At 43.1% G+C, this 22,018-nt stretch overlaps 1 protein-coding gene across 11 annotated transcripts in view; it reads left to right on the forward strand.

The window, feature by feature from the left end:
• TNRC6B (trinucleotide repeat containing adaptor 6B) overlaps positions 1–22,018 on the forward strand; it is a 275,182-nt gene that overhangs the window by 203,523 nt on the left and 49,641 nt on the right. For 8 of the 11 annotated variants that reach the window (XM_032267134.1, XM_032267136.1, XM_032267133.1 and 5 more), the window contains 6 exons: positions 4,602–4,943; positions 7,126–9,474; positions 12,580–12,738; positions 15,880–16,055; positions 19,801–19,875; positions 21,403–21,448. In XM_032267134.1, coding sequence (XP_032123025.1) covers positions 4,602–4,943; positions 7,126–9,474; positions 12,580–12,738; positions 15,880–16,055; positions 19,801–19,875; positions 21,403–21,448 — 3,147 coding nt within the window. The remainder of the gene's footprint in view (positions 1–4,601; positions 4,944–7,125; positions 9,475–12,579; positions 12,739–15,879; positions 16,056–19,800; positions 19,876–21,402; positions 21,449–22,018) is intronic. The other 3 variants (XM_032267139.1, XM_032267141.1, XM_032267142.1) reach the window with 1 other exon arrangement.

Raw genomic sequence — 22,018 nt, forward strand, 5'->3', positions numbered from 1 at the left:
CGGGAGGGAGGGAATGATGAGTGGTGTCAGAAGCTGCAGAAAAGTCGAAGAAAAGGTCCAGTGCAGACTGGTTAGACTGGCAACAATGATCACTAGTGACTTAGAAGGAAGGAAGCTTCCAGGGAGATGTTTAGGGCAAAAGCCAGTGTATTTTGGGTAGAGGAGGGAGTGGAAGGTAAAGAAATAGAGACAGTGCTGAGAGGTTACTGAAAATTGTTCAGTGCATATTGACCACTCGCTGCATGTCATCAGATTTAAAATGCCCAGCCTAGAATATCTTTTCTAGGCCTTGTTTGTATTTTAACTACTACTTTAAAAACATTTCTAGGTCATTCTTTTTATGTTTGATACCGTTGAGATAGTTAAAGGAAATAATAGCTTGTACTAGTTCTGTGCAGCTGCTGGGTTCAGAACCCTGCCTGGTTCAGAAGTTTCTTAAACAGTCCTTTTATCTGAAAAAGGAGCATCTAATTGAAGTTTTCAGAAATAAGGGCAATTAGAAGTTTAAACTGTGAGATACAAAAATGGAATAAGATAAATGGGATAAGAAAGGGGAGGAGATTCAATTATTAGAGTACATAAATGTTTCTTAAAAGTAAATGAATGGAGGCTGGGCACGGTGGCTCACACCTCTTATTTCAGCACTTTGGGAGGCGGAGGTGGGCAGATCACCTGAGGTCGGGAGTTTGAGACCAGCCTGGCCAACATGGTAAAACCCCGTCTCAACTAAAAATACAAAAATTAGCCAGGCGTCGTGGTGCACACTTGTGATCCCAGCTACTCTGGAGGCTGAGGCAGGAGAATCACTTGAACCTGGGAGGCAGAGGTTGCAGGGAGTTGAGATCCCGTCACTGCACTCTAGCTTGGACAACAGAACAAGACTCCGTCTCAAGAAAAGAAAAAAGGAAAGGAAGATAAAGTAAATGAATGAAAGTTAGAAAATAGGAAACACTGCTTTTTTTTTCCACAATGTTTTTATTTCCCTATAGTACAGAGATCATGTTTAAGCCACAAACCTTTCTCTGGAAAATAATAAACTATGCCCTTACTTTGAACAGCTCATCTTTAGAAAAAACTTGCAGAACCTGCAAATCATTAAGATTCAGAAAAGAGACAGCCTGAAAAGTAACATACTCAGACTTAACGATAGCTTCTCTTCCCCTTTATCGTCTGACATTCTGGACCATGATGATGGGTTGATGCACACTGATTCTGATTTCTTAAGACTTTGGGAGTCAGTTTGGATCAGGCCTCCTGCCTAAAAAGCTGCATTGCTCTCCAATTAGTGCCTGCAATTCTGGTTGGCATTTAAATGCTTAACGTTCTTAGATTCAGAAAGGTGTGATTTAAAAAATAGAATAAGAATTCATTCAGGTGCTGAAACAGTTTGCTGTGACTAAGGTGGTGTCTTGGGCATTTTCTGACTGTGTCCTGGAGGTTTTGATTTTTTTCTTTTTATACTTTGACCTATTTGTGCATGATGTCCTGGAGTTTGAATGACTAATCTCCTAGGCCAGAGCACACTGTCTTGGGAGGAAAGTGGTTGAGGTATGTTCCTATTTTATAATGACTTTATCACTTACAGTCCATTCTGTCTCTGATGGGATCGTGGGAAAGTGCCCTAAGGAACTTTTGCAAGGATCTTGCACGATATGTGATACCTACCAAATTTCTTCAGTTGAAACAGTGTTTTAAAGTGAGTCAAACTGGTATTCAGCCCTCAGTCTTGCAGGTCTCTCTGTCTTGTCTTGCTGTTGTTTTCTGGATTGAGTTAAAGTATGTAGTAGACCTGGTTAACTTATAGTGAAGATGCTAGACCTTTTATAGAAGGGCAGCCTTACAGAAACATAGCTCTTTCCATCCTAAAAACCAGTTGGGATGAATTTCTCCAGTCCCTCCCTGCCAGCTTCTTATTTGTACTCATAAGAAAAAAGGGGATTGCAAATGCCCTATGCTATAGAATTCTCCAGAAACAGATAGTAAAGGAATATTAAATAATCTTCATTCATTCATTTACTATTTATGCATCCATCTGTTGTTATAGGTCATGAATATTAAATAATGACTACTTTTATTTTCTGAAGTCACACATTTATTCTGCTCATCAGATTTTGGATCCTCTGATCTCTGCTCCCCCTCCCTTTACTGGGAGACCTGCTCCTACCATTGACTGGCTGAGGTTAGACATGGGGGTTGCCTAGAAGTTGCTGCAGGCACCTGCTCTTTTCTCCTGTCACCCAAAGTATGTTAATGTCCAGTAGTGGCATAGATTGGGCCGCCTGATTTCTGATGATGTATCTCTCTCATAAAGGAGACAGTTCAACAAACGACATGCTGGCCCAGCATCATTTTAGCAGTCAAAGCAGTACTGTCCCCAGAGCTGGCCCTGATGTTACCCAGGGAGGCAGGGATTTGGTCCACAGAATCATCTGAACTATCAGGCTTGATTATTTCTGTACGACTTCCAACCTTTATTTGCCAGGTAGTTTTGGGTTTTTTGGGGTTTGTTTGTTTTTTTTTTTTTGAGATGGAGTGTCACTCTGTCATGCATGGCGTGACCTCGGCTCACTACAGCCCCCACCTCCTGGGTTCAAGCAATTCTCCTGCCTCAGCCTCCCAAGTAGCTAGGATTACAGCCATGCACCACCACCCTGGCTGATTTTTTTGTATTTTTAGTAGAGACGGGGTTTCACCATGTTGGTCAGGCTGGTCTCAAACTCCTGACCTCAAATGATCTGCCTGCCTTAGTCTCCCAAAGTGCTGGGATTACAGGCATGAACCACTGCACCTGGCCTGCCAGGTAGATTTTTATGGAGAGAGTAGTGATCTTTTGGCTGCATGCAGCGAGGGAGGTGCAGATCTAAGAGAGCCTTACCTGTAGGTTCGAGGGGGAGAGCCAGAGGGTCCAGCAGGATGTGGTTTCACGGTTGTCCTGCACATTCCCATGCTGTATATGGGCCATTTTAAAAATTAAGGTTAACAAAATCAAATTTTTAAAATAAATAGAAAAAGTATCTACATTTTGTAATTTCTATCTTAAATAATTGGAAAAAAAATTTTTTAATAAAGGCATATTTATATCATTTCTAGTATTTACACAGAGAGCTGTGCAAGTCTTTGAGTCCAGGTAGCTGTAGAAACCAAAACCAAGCTGAGTTTGTGATTTTTCAGGCCTGGAGTTTCTTGTACGAATGTACTTTGTACCATGCCCTAAAGAAAAAAGAAAATATGAAAAATGGGTCCTTGCCCTGAGGAAGTAATGGCAGGAAGTCATGGCCTGGTGAGGGAGAAGGACTTGTAAATGGAGAACTTCCGTGGTAGAGAGAGATGGATGATGTGTTTCAGGAGCACTTAGGAAGAACGTTAGCCCACCTAGGACAGAGACTTCAAGAAAGTTTACTCAGAGGTAGATCTCTTAAGAATGTGGATGAAGGGAAGGGATCCTTGGACTGAGGCTTGAACCTTTTACCAAGGACTTTACCATGGACGTTTAACTCTTCTAGGCAGCACTTCAGGGAATTAATTCTAATGTTGATTTAGGCAAGTGAATGATGATCACATCCCTCTCCCCCTTGATTAATGGAATGTATTCCATGGTCTTGCTTTGTTTAACTTCTTGTCACCATCAGCTGCCACCTTCATCCTGCCTTCAATAAACTGAAGAGATTGTGGAGAATTTGGAAAAACTGTGTCCCTTGAGAGTAGAGTGAAAGGAGAAGTTACTTTGTTAGAATTGGTATCTTGTAAGCTTTCTTAAAAACAATCTTGGCCAGGGTCCAGGCATGTGGCTCATGCCTGTAATCCCAGCATTTTGTGAGGCCTATGTGGGTAGATTTCTTGAGTCCAGGAATTCGAGACCAGCCTAGGTACGAAACATGGCGAAACCCTGTCTCTACAGGGGGAAAAAATAAGTTAAGCATGGTGGTACATGACTGTAGTCCCAGCTACTCAGGAGGCTGAGGTGGGAGGACCCCTTGAGCCCTGGAGGTGGAAGTTAACAGTGAGCCAAGATCATTGCACTCCAGCCTGAGTTATACAGCAAGACCCTATCTCAAAAAAACAAAAAATAGTCTGGGCGCAGTGGCTCACACCTATAATCCCAGCACTTTGGGAGGCCAAGGCAGGCAGGTCACGAGGTCAGGAGTTCAAGACCAGCCTGGCCAACATAGTGAAACCCCATCTCTACCAAAAATACAAAAAATTAGCCGGGTATGGTGGCAGGCGCCTGTAATCCCAGCTATTTCAGAGGCTGAGGCAGGATAATTGCTTGAAGGTGGAGGTGGAGGTTGCAGTGAGCAGGGATTGTGCCACCGCACTCCAGCCTGGGTAACAGTGCAAGACTCCATCTCAGAAAAAAAAATAAATTAGTAAAATAAATAAAAAATGATAATAATCTTGGCCAGGTGCAGTGGCTGACTCCTGTAATCCTAGCACTTTGGAAAGCTGAGGTGGGAGAATTTCTTGGGCCCAAGAGTTCGAGACCCGAGCGGTCAACATGGCAAGACCCCATATCTAAACAAAATAATAACATTATTTTTTAAATCTTTAGAAAAATGTATTTGATGTATTTCAAAGACTGTTTCCCAACCTCTCTCTTTTAGTGCCCGAAGTGACGAAACCAAGTTTAAGCCAACCAACGGCCGCCAGCCCAATTGGCAGCTCTCCATCGCCACCAGTCAATGGTGGCAACAATGCCAAAAGGGTGGCAGTGCCGAACGGACAACCGCCAAGCGCCGCCCGCTACATGCCTCGGGAGGTGCCACCGCGATTCCGTTGCCAGCAGGACCACAAAGTGTTACTAAAACGTGGGCAGCCCCCTCCACCGTCCTGCATGCTCCTCGGGGGTGGGGCAGGGCCTCCTCCCTGCACAGCACCTGGAGCAAACCCAAACAACGCACAAGTGACAGGAGCGCTGCTGCAGAGTGAGAGTGGGACTGCGCCAGGTAAGACACCCTGTGGATCGAATGCATGGCAGCTTTACAGAGAGAGAGAGAGCGTGCTTGGTTTGCATTGCCTGATGTAACGTCTGGGAAAGCCATTAATTGTATAAACCACTGGGATTAGCCAAAAGATGAGAGGGGATCCTAGTATTCGATGTGTGTTGGTGATTCTTGGAACTGGGGGCTTAGTGTTCCATAAGTGTGTGCTCTTGTCATGAGAGGCTAATGTGGCTGCTGTTGCTCATTATTTTGGGGGACTTTTCTTCCTTCTCAGACAAGAGTGTTATAAATTTGAGCCTCCATAGTTCCAATGTCTTTGTGTGCAGGTTATAATTGGACCTGGGGCGTGTGTGGAGGCAAGTCTTTAGATGTCTGTGTTACGTTTCCAGGATTCTAGGAGGATAGAGAAAATGATTTGTTACATTGCAATAGAATCTTGGTAGGATTCTAAAATTACACTATTCTATAGTTTTTACATTAGATTTTTAAAATCAGTATTTGTTTTGAGGGCCCTGGATTTTGAGCTTTGTTAAAAACTGTGTATAGAAATAAGGGATCTTTAGCTAAAGGGTTCTACTAGAAGTTTTGAGTGTTTTTAATAGATGAATACTAAGTCAACTAACAGCTAAGAAATTCTAAATATCTTTTAAAGTTTACTAAGATTTCAACTTAAAATGTCTTTTGAGTCGATAATAAAATTCAGAGCTTGAATACCATTAAGCATTGGCAAAGACAATGAATTGATTGATGGTTGTCACCAGTAGGATGCTTTATTTGGCTTCTGAGTTTGAACAAAGAATTGCTAGAAAATTCACTCGCCACCTTGTTGTGTACAGAGTAAGGATGGAAAGAAACCTTGTGGTGACACAGACTTCCTGCAGAGATAAGCCCTTTCCTTCCTGGCCTCTCCTAACCAGCTGCAAAAGGAAGCATGTGAAGGGGCGGTCCTGTCGGGCGGAGTTTCTGCAGCCGAGTGTAGCCACGCCTAGGTGGAGACTTGGGTTCCGTGTGAGTCAGAGTCCACATTATTAAAACCAAGGAGGCCCCTAAATCTCAAGAGTTTGGGATTCTGTGCTTTTTCATTTTTCTATGCCTCTGTGTAGTTCATTTTTGAACTTCAAATTGATTAAAAGCTGCCTGGTTAAAGAAGCTAAAATAAATTTAGAAGAAATGATCTCATTAAAAACATATTTTTCCCACCAAATATGGTAAATTCCACCAAAATAATATGGTGAGCCAGACTCATTTATCAGATTAAGTTCCTTGGGGTTGTGAACTCCAATTCGTACTCGTGTGACACCCCCTGCCACGACCCCAGGCACCTAGCTCAGTGGGTATTCATCATTCAGCAGATGCTTACTAAGCAGCATTGTGCTGGCTGCTGTGTGGAATTCTAACGTTAGCAAGTTAGGGTCTCCACCTAAAAGATGTTCACATGGGGAAGGAAAGTTGTGAACATGTACCACAGCACTGAGCAAGAAGGCTCTAAACAGGAAAAGATTATTTTCAGGTAATAAGCTTGGAAACAGCTTTATAGCTGAAGTGACACTTGAATTGGGCCCAGAAGGATGAGTAAATTTCACTACGTGAATTCAGGAGGAAAACACAGTAGGTGCCAATGTGGAACGGTGCCAGAGTGAGAAGGCACGAGTTGTGGAATGTCAAGTAGTTTGGATATTGACATCTACAAAGCAAGTTGTAGAAGATAAGACTAGAAAAGTTGGTTGGTCCCAGGTCATGGAGCATGTTGATGAAATTCCAGGCCAAGCAGTTTAGCTTTATCCTTGTGCACTAAGAGAACTATTGAAGGTTCTCCATACAGCAGTGATATAATCAAAGGTGTGCTTTAGAAAAATTGCTCCAGCCAGGGGTGTTTAGAGTAGATTGGAAGTACAGTGCTATTGCTATTACCTTATCCTAAGACACAAGAAGGCCCTTCTTTGTCAGTAGGAATGGCAAAGGAGGTAGCTTTGAGAGAGATGAAGTTAGACTTAGCCAATATAACACAAGGCAAATGAAAAAGAAGAGGTGACTAAGACAGTTGTGATATAGACAACTGGGTTGAAAGAAAGCTAGCATGTGATTAGCTCTCCTAAGGGCAGAGCTCAAAGGAGAGCCCCTTTGAGGTATTGACGGGTAATGAATGCATGTGAAGCTGTGATTAATAAGATGATCTCTTCCCCAGAGTCAACCCTTGGAGGTGCTGCTGCTTCAAATTATGCAAATTCCACTTGGGGTTCGGGAGCCTCCTCCAACAACGGCACCTCCCCCAACCCAATTCACATCTGGGACAAGGTGATTGTAGACGGGTCTGACATGGAAGAGTGGCCTTGTATTGCCAGCAAAGACACTGAATCTTCTTCCGAAAACACCACCGATAACAACAGTGCCTCGAACCCTGGCTCTGAGAAGAGCACTCTGCCAGGAAGCACCACTAGTAACAAAGGAAAAGGGAGCCAGTGCCAGTCTGCAAGTTCTGGGAACGAATGTAATCTTGGGGTCTGGAAATCTGACCCTAAGGCTAAATCTGTTCAATCTTCCAACTCTACTACAGAGAACAACAATGGACTAGGAAATTGGAGGAATGTGAGTGGTCAGGATAGAATTGGACCTGGCTCTGGCTTCAGCAACTTTAACCCAAATAGCAACCCATCTGCCTGGCCAGCACTGGTCCAAGAAGGAACTTCTAGGAAAGGGGCATTGGAAACAGATAATAGTAATTCCAGTGCACAGGTTAGCACAGTAGGTCAGACATCCAGGGAACAGCAGTCAAAGATGGAAAATGCGGGTGTTAATTTTGTTGTCTCTGGCAGAGAACAGGCTCAAATTCATAACACTGATGGACCAAAAAATGGAAACACTAACTCCTTGAACTTAAGTTCACCAAACCCCATGGAGAATAAGGGAATGCCCTTTGGAATGGGCTTGGGGAACACCTCCAGGAGCACTGACGCCCCTTCACAAAGCACTGGAGATCGAAAGACTGGGAGTGTTGGATCTTGGGGTGCAGCTAGGGGGCCTTCTGGAACTGACACAGTCTCTGGACAAAGCAATTCTGGAAACAATGGGAACAATGGAAAAGAGAGAGAGGACTCCTGGAAAGGAGCTTCTGTTCAGAAATCAACTGGGTCAAAAAATGACTCTTGGGACAACAATAACAGGTCTACGGGTGGGTCCTGGAACTTTGGCCCCCAGGACTCTAATGACAACAAATGGGGTGAAGGGAACAAAATGACATCTGGGGTCTCTCAGGGAGAATGGAAACAGCCGACTGGGTCTGATGAGTTGAAAATTGGAGAATGGAGTGGCCCAAACCAACCAAATTCTAGCACTGGAGCATGGGACAATCAAAAGGGCCACCCCCTCCCTGAAAACCAAGGCAATGCCCAGGCTCCCTGTTGGGGAAGATCTTCCAGCTCCACAGGAAGTGAAGTTGGAGGTCAAAGCACTGGAAGCAACCACAAAGCAGGAAGTAGTGACAGTCATAACTCTGGCCGTCGGTCATACAGGCCCACACATCCTGATTGTCAGGCTGTCTTGCAGACTCTTTTGAGCCGAACTGATTTGGACCCCAGGGTGCTCTCAAACACCGGCTGGGGCCAAACTCAAATTAAGCAGGACACAGTGTGGGACATTGAAGAGGTGCCAAGGCCCGAGGGGAAATCTGACAAAGGAACTGAGGGGTGGGAGAGCGCTGCCACACAGACCAAGAACTCAGGGGGCTGGGGAGACGCACCCAGCCAAAGCAATCAAATGAAGTCTGGATGGGGGGAGCTCTCAGCCTCTACAGAGTGGAAAGACCCCAAGAACACCGGAGGCTGGAATGACTACAAGAACAACAACTCTTCTAACTGGGGAGGAGGACGACCTGATGAAAAGACATCTTCCTCTTGGAATGAGAATCCCAGCAAGGATCAGGGGTGGGGAGGTGGACGCCAGCCCAATCAAGGATGGACCTCTGGAAAGAATGGTTGGGGAGAGGAAGTAGATCAAGCAAAAAACAGCAATTGGGAAAGTTCTGCAAGTAAACCTGTGTCTGGGTGGGGTGAAGGAGGGCAGAATGAAATCGGAACTTGGGGTAACGGTGGGAATGCAAGCCTAGCTTCAAAAGGTGGGTGGGAGGATTGCAAAAGATCCCCAGCATGGAATGAGACAGGCCGACAGCCCAATTCCTGGAATAAACAACACCAACAGCAGCAGCCGCCACAGCAGCCACCGCCACCACAACCAGAGGCTTCTGGTTCGTGGGGAGGCCCACCCCCACCACCTCCAGGCAGCGTTCGACCTTCCAATTCCAGCTGGAGCAGCGGGCCACAGCCTGCAACCCCTAAGGATGAGGAACCCAGTGGTTGGGAAGAGCCATCCCCGCAGTCAATTAGTCGGAAAATGGACATCGATGATGGCACTTCAGCATGGGGAGACCCCAACAGTTATAACTACAAGAATGTGAATCTGTGGGATAAGAATTCCCAAGGGGGCCCAGCACCTCGGGAACCAAACCTGCCCACCCCAATGACCAGTAAATCAGCATCAGGTAAGCTATGGCTTTTCCTGGCAGCTTTTGATGAAGAAAAGAAACCTGAGGCATTTTTATTAGGTGCACTTAGTCAATTTAGTTCTGTTCTGAGAAGCTTTCCTACAGTTTTCCTACTCTGTTGCTATCAGAACCTCTTTTTATAAAATGCTAGTGATGGCAGATGCTGGTAGTACATTTTAATGTTCTTTCTTGGCAAAAGGAAAAGACGACAACCCTGTGTTAGTCCCCAAAATTATTTTTCTGTAATTGTATTGGTCTGCAGAATCCAAAAGACGTATCTTGCTAAACAAACTATGTTCTAGATTTTAAAATAAAGAATTAAAGTAGTAGCAGAAATAGACCTGCTTTCCATTCTGGTTCTCCCTGTGGACATCTCTCTGCTTCTGTTTCCCCAGCAAAGGGAAGTATTCTGTGTTTTTCCAGAGGCCATCATGATGCTGAAGCAAAGCTGGTATCTGGAAGCTTTCAGTCTCTTTCCAGATGATTTGTAATGATTACTTCTGGAATGGGAGTACTTTCTATAAGAAATTGTTATCTCAGGCCTAGTGAGGTGCCTCACACCTATAATCCCAGCACTGTGGGACACCGGACCAGGAGGATCCCTTGAGCCCAGGAGTTTGAGACCACCTGGGCAACCTAGAGAGACTTCAGTCTCTACAAAAATACATTTAAAAATTGGTTGAGTGTGCTTCATATGCCACTATAGTCCCACCTGCTTGAGAGGCTGAGGTGAGAGTATCACCTAAGTCCTGGAGATGGAGGCTCTGGGGAGTTAGGATCGCACCACTGCAACTCCAGCTCGGGCGGCAGAGTGAGACCCTGTTGCAGAAAAAAAGAAAAAAACAACACGAGATTGTTAGGATATCAGTTGCCCAGAATTAAACTTTCTTCCCTCGCTATTTTTAATAGGAAACATCATACCTGGTAAAAGTAGCAATGGTAATGCCATTCTTAGTTTGTCGTTGTCAACTTGAATGTCCCTGTAAAGCATATAGTTCAACAAATTAAGGGGGCTGCAACCTTTCAGTCTTTTTTTAGTTAAAATTAATGATAATTTTAAGAATCAGGGTTTTGTTTGCTTGTCTTTTGTTTTTTCTTTTGAGACAGAATTTCACTTTGTCGCCCAGGCTGGAGTGCAGTGGCACGATCTCAGCTCACTGCAACCTTCTCCTCTCAAGTTCAAGTGATTCTCTTGCCTCAGCCTCCCGAGTAGGTGGAATTACAGGTGCCTGCCACCACGCCCAGCTAATTTTTGTATTTTTAGTAGAGACTGGTTTCACCATGTTGGCCAGAGTGAAAGTAGATCACCTCAGGTGATCCACCTGCCGTGGCCTTCCAAAGTGCTGGGATTACAGGCGTGAGTCACTGTGCCCTGCCAAGAATCAGTTTTCTCGGAGTACACCTCTAGTGTTCAGCTAATCCATTTGTGGCCACTTAGAAAAATAATTACTTTTGGCCAGGCGTGGTAGCTCATGCCTGTAATCCCAGCACTTTGGGAGGCCAAGGTGGGCGGATCACGAGGTCAGAAGTTTGAGACCAGCTTAGCAAACATGGTGAAACCCTGTACAAAAATTAGCCTGGCATGGTGGTACGTGCCTATAATCCCAGCTACTCAGGAGGCTGAAGCAGGAGACTGGCTTGAACCCCGGAGGTGGAGGTTGCAGTGAGCTGAGATCGGGCCACTGCACTCCAGCCTGGGCGACAGACAGTGTGAGACTCCCTCTCAAAAAAAAAAAAAAACAAAAACATTACTTTTAACTCATTCTTTTTTCAAGTATTGAAAACAATGAGGAAGGAAATGAACATTGCTCAGTAACTCCTCATCCGGAATAAAACCTGCTAAAATTTTTTAGAAACTATATTCACATAGCAAAAACCTTCAAACTATCTGTAAAGGCGAAAGATGATCAATAAAGTAATCTTAATCCTTTGGGTCTCTTCCCATCTTCCCATAGGTAATCTCTTAGAAGTTTGTGTCCCATTCAAAAGTTTTACAGAGAAGGGATTGTACTTTACATACTGTTCTTCACCTCGCTTTTCTCATTATGCTTACAAGCTTTCCATTTTAGCACATAGTGTGCGACGTAATTGCTTCATATACGGTATTTCTTCTTTCTTTCTCCCTCCCATTTTTTTTTTTTTTTTTTTTTGAGACGGAGTCTCACTCTGTTGCCAAGGCTGGAGTGCAGTGGCACAATCTCGGCTCACTGCAACCTCCGCCTCCCAGGTTCAAGCGAGTCTCCTTCTCAGCCTTCCAAATAGCTGGGATTACAGGCATGTGCCACCATGCCCAGTTTATTTTTGTATTTTGGTAGAGACGGGGTTTTGGCATGTTGGTCAGGCTGTTCTTGAACTGACCTCAGGAGATCCACCCGTCTTGGCCTCCCAAAGTGCTGGGATTATAGGCGTGAGCCACCACACCCAGCCCATGTATGATATTTCTTTAATGAGTGACCCACAGTCCCCTTGTGGTGGATATTTAGGTTGCTTCCAAATTTTTTCTATCAGTGATGCCGTGAGTATTGCTATACATGTAATTTCATCTATGTTTACAAGTGTACATGTGGTGTAATTTCCTGGCAGGCTGGGTGTGGTGGCTCATGTCTGTAATCCCAGTACTTTGGGAGGCTGAGGCAGGTGGATCCTGACTTGAGGTCAGGAGTTTGAGGCCAGACTGACTAACATGGTGAAACCCCGTCTCTACTAAAAAAAAAAAAAAGTACAAAAATTAGCTGGATATGGTGGTACACACCTGTAATCCCAGCTACTTGGGAGTCTGAGGCAGGAGAATCGCTTGAAGCCAGGAGGTGGAGGTTGCAGTGAGCCAAGACCACGCACTGTACTCCAGCCTGGATGACAAAGTGAGACTCTGTTTAAAAAAAAAAAAAAAATCTCCTGTCAGTGGAGTTACTGGGTCAAAAGTTTAATGTGCATCAGATTTTTTAAACAGTGACATTGTCAAATGCCCCTCATGAAAGTTGAATCTGTTTACATTTCTGCCAACAGAATGTAGGCATGCTTGTTCCCTCCACCTTCACCCCGTTGGATATTCTGGCATTTCATTTAACAAATGATTCTTAGAGACATTTCCTTTCTTTATAGTCTGGAGCAAAAGCACACCACCTGCTCCAGATAATGGTACTTCCGCTTGGGGTGAGCCAAATGAAAGCAGTCCTGGGTGGGGCGAGATGGATGATACAGGAGCATCGACCACAGGCTGGGGGAACACGCCCGCCAACGCTCCCAATGCCATGAAGCCTAGTAAGTGTGAAGCTTTCCATTTTTGAGAGATTCTTCTTTTTTTTTTTTTTTTTTTTTGAGACAGAGTTTCACTCTTGTCACCTCGGCTGGAGTGCAGTGGTGCAACCTCTGCTCACTGCAACCTCCCCTTCCCAGCTTCAAGCGATTCTCCTGCCTCAGCCTCCCAAGTAGCTGGGATTATAGGCGCCCGCCACCATGCCCACCTAATTTTTGTATATTTATTAGAGACAGGGTTTCACCATGTTGGTCAGGCTGGTCTCCAACTCCTGACCTCAGATGATCCACCTGCCTCAGCCTCCCAAAGTGCTGGGATTACGGGCGTGACCCACTGGGCCTGGCTGGGATTCGTTGTTAATTTGAGCATCTGACATTTTGGTGAGGGCTCTTTAGTTTTAAACTGTTGATTCAGTGAGATTCAGGACCTTTAGTGTTAAATAATTAGTTAATAGCAAATGGTTGTAGCTTGGCTTGGTGTTTCTTAAAATGTTTAAGATGAACTAAAAATCATAGGTTAATTTTGTTGATTTTGTTTTAAATTTAGTACCTGGACAGAATTGTAGTTTGATGTGATGCCCTTTTCGCCCAGTGACTGTGTTCACCATGTCTAGCTTGCATTTGCTTGTTAGTGTAATTTAAAACAAAAGTTCTCTGGCTTTTAATGTGGAACATGGTTTCTGCTGCCCAGTGACTTCATCCTTCTGTGCTTTTCCTTGCCTTTGGCCTCTCTTCTTCCACGTAAGATCATTAGAGGTTTTTTGAACCTGGCATAAATTTCACTTCAAGTTTTTTAAATGAGGAACATCACACTTATTCAGAATCATTGAAAATCTAAGCTGTACTTGATCCAGCTGGTGATATGTGGTCATAGTAATTAGCAGAACTCTAGACTGAGGCTGTAGAACATCTCATTGGATGTTCCTAAATTGAAAAATTCAATTTTCAAGTGCCTGTTTCCACTTATTTTTGTAACTTTCTTAAAAATGTTCCAACTTCTCTCTTTTTTTTTCCCTGTATAGCAGATTTAAGGGATTATCTTTTGACTAAATAATGAAAATTTCTGGAATGACCAAACCTTGAACAAGAAAATAAATTTTTAAGTTTATCATATAATATTCAGGACTTTTACAGTGCCACATAAGGGAATATGATATTAGCTCTATTCTGGAGATTCACACATAGTAACTTGACTAATTTTTAAAACTGTGAATCTCCTCAACTTCATTAAAATAGCTATCTTTATGAAGATTTTGTTTTTATCATTATTTCCATTGTGAAATCAGTTGTATCATCATGGGAAATGTAACCTAGTATACTTGAAATAGATCCAAAAAGCTGTTGGAAGACATAAATCAGACCCTGGTCACAAAGAGATCCTTTAGCAGTATATTCAGGATTTTTATGTGTGTTTCCCAACCTCAGGATCACCTCTCTTCTGTCACAAAACCCTCACTTTTCCTCAGATTCTAGAAATGTCTTCTACTTTTGAGGGTCATCAGTAGTTACAGCACACACCCTTTCTCTGGATATTCTGAATGTGTAATGTGCAGAAGAAGGGGCTAAACCATCATAGTCTACCAGTTGATGCAGTTACCCTGTGATCTTCTCTAGCCTGCAAGTGTCTTAAATTTGATGTTATGAATCCTTTCATTAAAAATTAGACCTCTCTTATCTTTTCTATAAGAAACGTTTGTTAGAAGTTTAGCTTCTCTCTCTAAAAGAAAGGTTCACTTGCATGTCTTCATTTTTCTAAAGAGGTAGGTATGTTATTTATATTGGCTTTTAATAACTCCTGTTGCTTGTCGGTGGATGGTATAAAGCCTATGCTTGTATAATACAAATCATAAATATGGTATTATATAAATTTATAATCCTATATACAGAGGCAGCAGTCACGGTTATCAGCAGCACTTCCAGCAGCAGGAAGAAGAGCATCCCAACCCTGCCCCCTTGTACACAGACAGAAAGCCCCTTCCTGTGGCTACAGTGAACCCCACTGGGAGACTATCAGATTCCCCTGGGCCTTGCTGGGGGATGAGATGCCACAGTTAGAAGAAATTAATTGCCCTGTGCCTTATGTACTTCGTGCGAACCTACTTGACTATCATAGGCCTGGTTCTACAGAGTGGCAGCTGTCATTCAAGGAAAGGCCTGGAAGAGCCAATTTTCTGCCCTTAATCTCCTCATATAAAATTATGAACAAATCAGAAACTTTCATAAATGTCCTGTCATGTCGGAAAGTAGAGGTGTAGATGGAAGTTTCCAGGCAAGAAAATGTAGTTCCTTTTCTGTCATCATTTTATACAGTATCATTAATGCAATGTATGTTTTGATTCTGTACAGTATTTTCAGAGGGAATTTAGGACTTAATCCAGTCTTCAAATTAAAAATCATTGTTTAGGATGGGATACTGATGTCCCACTTTCTCAAACATTAAAGCATCTTTGATTTCTCTCTGCTTTCCTTCCTCCCTTCCTCTTCCTATCCTCCACATTTTCTACTCCTGTCTTTTCAAAACCACTATATTCTTTGTATATTCTTTGCCTCTTTAGTATCTAATACATTTCAAGTATGTAGTTCTATTACCTTTCATATTTCTGTGGCTATATGTGAATTTTTCTTCTATAATTTTGATATTCAAAATCTTATAAATTTCCCCCTTTTTATGTTCTGTTTTTCTCTGCTTCACTGCAAACAAGCTAGACAGTTGTCCTTTATCATACCTCGTATTTGTAGTGTCCATTGCATATAAAGCACATACTGAATAGGAGGATAAAACCAGGGCTACAGCTCATTAAGAGGGACAGATTTCTCTTAATTGAGATGTGAAATTTCTTGACCAGAATGTTGTGATAAGTCATTTTCAGTTTTGAAATTCCTGTCCGCTTGGTGCAAGGGATAAAGCATTGATCCAGATGTCAGGAGGCCTTGATTCTACGGTTTGTTAGCTTTCTGTGTATCATTGAGGCTTTATAGGTTTTGGTTTCCTGACCTCTAAAAAATGAGTAATAGTATTTGTCTTGCCATATGGATGGACTAGATAAAATTACAAAGACACTAAAATGCTGCATATGCAAGCAATTATTATTCTGATGATTGTTTTATATAGCTGTTGCAAAGAGTTAATTTATTCTTTCCTTTAAGATTCCAAATCTATGCAAGACGGCTGGGGGGAGAGTGACGGGCCAGTCACAGGAACTCGCCATCCCAGCTGGGAAGAGGAGGAGGATGGAGGAGTCTGGAACACCGCTGGCTCTCAGGGCAGTGCTTCCTCCCACAACTCGGCAAGCTGGGGACAAGGAGGAAAGAAACAAATGAAGGTAGTCTGCCTTAGAAATGTTCACGCTTGCTCATTTGCTCTGAGAAGGCAGAACTGAGGTTTTGTTTGTGTTTGTTTTCCTTTTGAAACAAGTTCTCACTCTGTCACTCAGGCTAGAGTGCAGTGGCACAATCACGACTCACTGTGGCGTCGACCTCCTTGCTCAAGTAATCCTCCCATCTCAGCCTCCCTAGTAGCTGGAACTATCACCACACCTGGCTAATTTTTGTATTTTTTAAATAGAGACAGGGTTTTACCATGTTGCCCAGGATGGTCTCAAACTCCTGGGTTCAATCCTGCTGCCTCAGCTTCCCAAAGTTCTGGGATTACAGGCATGAGCCACTACGCCTGGCCGAAACAGGATTTTTAAATGAAAGGTGTACGGCAGCTGGGGTCCTTGAGGGTCCTAAGTAAGGGGAAAAATATTTTCTTGCAAACAAATAACAAGTTCCCTTTTACCCTTTGTCTTCCTTTCCCATGACCTTGAACTACAAAACTGTTGCTGTGGGTAAAATGAAATTTTCAAAGATAGGAGATATTTTTCATTTTTAGTTTCCACATTTTAATAATCTGTTGTAGGCTCTCAAGGCATACTTTATGAATGCTTTTGCATTCTAAAGCCAAAGACGTCCTTCCAGTAAATCCCTGTAGATATGTAGGAGGGAATCCAAAGGAAGATAATGCTGGCTTCTCCCGTGGCGATCAGCATGTCTTGATTTTATCTGATTTGGGAAATTCCAAGGCCCAGAACCCTTCTCCCAACAAATGAAGCACCAATGTGTGCTTGCGTGCTATATAGCAGCTAGATGCTTTCTCTACATTCTATACCAGGTGGTGTGCTAAACTTTCCACCTCCTGTGGCTCGTAGCAACTCACTGTCTCCTTCAGTTTGCTCAGTTTGATGAGGACTTTGGTTTTTAATCTAGAACAGTAGTCTTTGAACCTGAACCAGTGTCTTGGCAGACACTCTTTTTTCAATTCCAGATTTTCATTCGACAAATAATATAGTGGAAATAAGAAGTGGGCATCCATTACTTAATTTCAAAATGAGAGCCTTGGCACCCTATGAAATGTTTCACAGCTAATATTCTCCTGTGTTTCAAATGCCAGATGCTGTCTTAGAGGCCTTCCCATGTCTGAGGATTGGGCCTTCCTCCCCTTTGCCCTTACATTTTGTAGGCGACTCTTTCTTTTATAGCATAAGAATACAGTTTGTTTCTATTTAGAGACGTTTTGCTTAAGCAGTCACTTACAGTTTTTCTTCTGTTAAGAGCTTTTATTTCTTTATTCTAGTCAACAGAAGGAGTTACTCAGCAAACTTTTCCGCATTTTTCGCACTCTTAAGTTGTCTAGTTTGATTTTGGCTTTCTTTTGATTATTTACAAATTAACAATGAGACTAAATCAACTGATTGAAAGCAACTAATAAATACTCCACTCCGGTGACAACCAAGATTTAATTAAGTTAACTGGGAATTGAATCTTTCAGCCCCAGTACCAGTGATTCTGACTTTTCATATTGAAGGTGGTTTTTTTGTTTTCTGTTTGTTTGTTTTAATTGTGATAAAATACATATAACATGAAATTTACTGTAGTGTACTTTCTTTTCTGTTCTTTTTTTTTTTTTGGGACGGAGTTTCGCTCTTGTTACCCAGGCTGGAGTGCAATGGCGGGATCTTGGCTCACCGCAACCTCCGCCTGCTGGGTTCAGGCAATTCTCCTGCCTCAGCCTCCTGAGTAGCTGGGATTACAGGCACGCGCCACCATGCCCAGCTAATTTTTTGCATTTTTAGTAGAGACGGGGTTTCACCATGTTGACCAGGATGGTCTCGATCTCTTGACCTCGTGATCCACCCACCTCGGCCTCCCAAAATGCTGGGATTACAGGCTTGAGCCACCGCACCCGGCCTATAAAATTAGTTTTTTTTTTTTTTTTTCTCTTTTCTTTTCTTTTTTTTCTTTTTCTGAGACAGTTTAGCTCTTGCTGCCCAGGCTGGAGTGCAGTGGAATGATCAGCTCACCGCAACCTCCGCCTCCTGGGTTCAAGCGATTCTCCTGCCTCAGCCTGCCGAGTAGCTAGGATTACAGGCATGCACCACCACGCCTGGCTAATTTTATATTTTTAGTGGAGGTGGAGTTTCTCCATTTTGGTCAGGCTGGTCTTGAACTCCCAAACTCAGGTGATCTGCCCTCTTAAGTGCTGGGATTACAGACGTGAGCCACTGCACCTGGTCTCATAGTGTACATTTTTAAGTGTACAGTTCAATGGCATTAAATATATAAACATACTCAGGCTACCATTTATCACCGTCTATCAACAGAACTCTTTCCATCTTAAAAAACTGAAACTCTGTACCTATTAAACAGTAACTTCACATTCCCCCCTCACTCTAGTGAGGGCTTTTTTGACATCAAAACCTGTACTAGCTGGGCACAGTGGCTCATACCTGTAATCCCAGCACTTTTGGAGGCCGAGGTGTGCAGATCACCTGAAGTCAAGAGTTCGAGACCAGCCTGGCCAACATGGCAAAACGTTGTCTCTACTAAAAATAGAAAAATTAGCCAGGCATGGTGGCGGACCCCTGTAATCCCAGCTACTGGGGAGGCTGAGGCAGGAGAATTGCTTAAACCCAGGAGGCGGAGGTTGCAGTGAGCCAAGATTGTACCATTACACTCCAGCCTGGGCAACAAGAGCAAAACTCAGTCTCAAAAAAAAAAGGCCAGCGCAGTGGCTCACACCTGTAATCCCAGCACTTTGGGAAGCCGAGGCGGGCAGATCACAAGGTCAGGAGTTCGAGGCCAGTCTGTCTAATATAGTGAAACCCTATCTCTACTAAAAATACAAAAATTAGCTGGGCATGGTGGCATGCACCTGCAGTCTCAGTTACTCGAGAGGCTGAGGCAGAAGAATTGCTTGAACCCGGGAGGCAGAGGTTGCAGTGAGCCAAGATTGCACAGCCTGGGTGACAGAGCGAGATTTCGTCTCAAAAAAAAAAAAAACCTGTACTAAAGTGCTTCATCACTTTCAAGGATAATAAAATTGATTTGATAGCTATCATCATATTACATGTGAAATACGCAAGTGCACAAAGCCCCACCCCACCAAATCTTCCTCATACTTCCACCTGCCTCCCTCACAGAAGTGAAAGTGGAGCTCATGGTCAGTGCCTTGTTCAGGGAAGAAACTAGTTTGTCCTGTTAAAAAATTAAAACCTACCTCTGCCCTACTTTGTCCAGGAGATCAGTAATGGCTTCTTCCACTGGGTCTCTTTACCACCAGAACCAGTCCTTTATGCTGTGAAACAAGCAGATGAAGCACCACAAGTTCCTCATAATGTCCGGTTTAAATAGGCTCCTTTCCAGATGGCACGCACTGACATCAAACTCTTTTCTCCTAACATAAACCAGTTTGGGTTACAAGGAGAGCAGCCTAATAGAAGTGAAAGTAGTCATGTGCAAAACTTAGATTTCAGAAAATCACATCAGACTTTTCTGTTTAAAAAGTAAAAGTACCAGCTGACCATGTGTTTTTTCAATTATATTTCAGTGAGATGAATTTTATAAAACTGCTAACATAAATATAACTAGGACTTATTTAAACTTAACAAAATATCAAAATAATTTTAGTTAAAGAGAAATAGGATTTAAAAAGGTAAATTCTAGTCTACATTTTCAGCCTGTGTTAATAAAACTCAGAAGGTTGAAATAAATTATTTGGTTCTGAGGTTATGTGTTTCGTTTCTGTAGTGCTCACTTAAAGGAGGAAACAGTGATTCATGGATGAATCCTCTTGCCAAACAGTTTTCAAATATGGGATTGCTGGTAAGTTTTATTTTTTTCAAATGTATAATGTATCCCAACTATTAGGTTTAATACAGATTTTAAGACCTCTGCTAGAAAAAGAAAAAAAATAAGAAAAAAAAAAAAGCAGGCCGGGCGCGGTGGCTCACGCCTATAATCCCAGCACTGTGGGAGGCCGAGGCGGGTGGATCATGAGGTCAAGAGATCGAGACCATCCTGGTCAACAGGGTGAAACCCCGTCTCTACTAAAACTACAAAAAATTAGCTGGGCATGGTGGCGCGTGCCTGTAATCCCAGCTCTCAGGAGGCTGAGGCAGGATAATTGCCTGAACCCAGGAGGCGGAGGTTGCGGTGAGCCAAGATCGCGCCATTGCACTCCAGCCTGGGTAACAAGAGCGAAACTCCGTCTCAAAAAAAAAAAAAAAAAAAAGGCAAAAAGACCACTGCCACATATAGTAAGTACAAAATTACAGATTTAAAAACTAATTAAGCAATGTTTTTGATCTTTTGAATTGAGCAGTATTTCTTTTCTGTGATTTTATTCTTAATGACATACTCCGACATTTAAAAGTTATGGCTTTTGGCCGGGCGCGGTGGCTCAAGCCTGTAATCCCAGCACTTTGGGAGGCCGAGGCGGGTGGATCACGAGGTCAAGAGATCGAGACCATCCTGGTCAACATGGTGAAACCCTGTCTCTACTAAAAATGCAAAAAATTAGCTGGGCATGGTGGCGCGTGCCTGTAATCCCAGCTACTCAGGAGGCTGAGGCAGGAGAATTGCCTGAACCCAGGAGGCGGAGGTTGCGGTGAGCCGAGATCGCGCCATTGCACTCCAGCCTGGGTAACATGAGTGAAACTCCGTCTCAAAAAAAAAAAAAAAAAAAAAAAAAAGTTATGACTTTTAAATTTGTAGTGATTTTGTCCTTTTCCTTAGGAGGATAGAGAAGAGTCAGGCACTTAAAATTTATACAGTTGTTTCTGACCACATTACTGTGTTAGTTTTCATATTACAAGTTTTTAAAAGTCAACAATAACCAAATAACTAGAAAAACTATACTGGGACTAATTACATAGAGAATTCTTGTAGAATTTCTGATTTCTTTATCTCTGGGGAATGGTTTGGGGACACCCTGTCCCTGGTTGCCAAAAGACAAATGACTTTACTTGGCTGCACAGTTGAAGATTTGATGACTTGACAAGTCACGAGAAGAAGTTGTCATCATTTGGCTGCCACTCATGGAATTTGATCCTGGGCTGACTAGAACTTAAGGACAGGGGGTTTATTTCTTCAGGCAGCTGTTTATCTATGGCTCTCTTTGTAGATGCATTGAGACTAACTGCATGTTAAAGCTGAATTGTGAGAATATAGGCCCAAGCAGCAATCAGGCTAGCATATTAAAAATGTTAATGTCTTCATTACCGTTAAGTTCATTTCAGAGGAACTTCTGTAGTGCCAATAGTAAGATGTGGCTCTCAGGTGACTAATGCCACCTCTCTGATTCAAAGACGTACATCCTTAATTCTCTCTCATCTGTTCTTGATTTTTCAGAGTCAGACTGAAGATAATCCAAGCAGCAAAATGGATTTGTCTGTCGGTGTGTATCACTCTGCTGAAAGGAATGAAGTATATCAATGTTGCGATGTCCTGTTGGCATCTCCTGCCCAATTTGAGTTGGGATGGGTGCAGTTCAGTAGACATTTATTGAGCTCTTACTCTTTGTAAGGTACTGTGCCAGACACTAGGTAGGACTGAAAACTCAGATGACTGCAAAAGTCAGGAAAGAATGAAAATGAGTGATGTGCTCAAGGTATAAGAACCTGGGATGAGGTGGCCACAAGTTAACTGTGGAGAGTCCACCTGGAAGAATCAGCCTTGCATGGTTCCTGGCAGTTGCTGCTCTGGAAGAATCCAGCTGAGCTATGACAAGTCTTTCAGGAGAGGCCAGAAATTCAGATGTGTCCTGGCATTCTGATTTTTATTTTTATATTTATTTGTTCTTTGAGACTGAGTCTCGCTTTGTCGCCCAGGCTGGAGTGCAGTGGCGCGATCTCAGCTCACTCCAACCTACGCCTCCTAGGTTCAAGCAATTCTCCCACCACAGTCTCCCAGGTAGCTGGGATCATAGGCATGCACCACCATGCCCAGCTAATTTTTGTATTTTTAG

Source organism: Sapajus apella, unplaced genomic scaffold (genome assembly GCF_009761245.1).
Source record: "Sapajus apella isolate SASKATOON/1434 unplaced genomic scaffold, GSC_monkey_1.0 scaffold166, whole genome shotgun sequence".
In the NCBI taxonomy this organism is placed as follows: domain Eukaryota; kingdom Metazoa; phylum Chordata; class Mammalia; order Primates; family Cebidae; genus Sapajus; species Sapajus apella.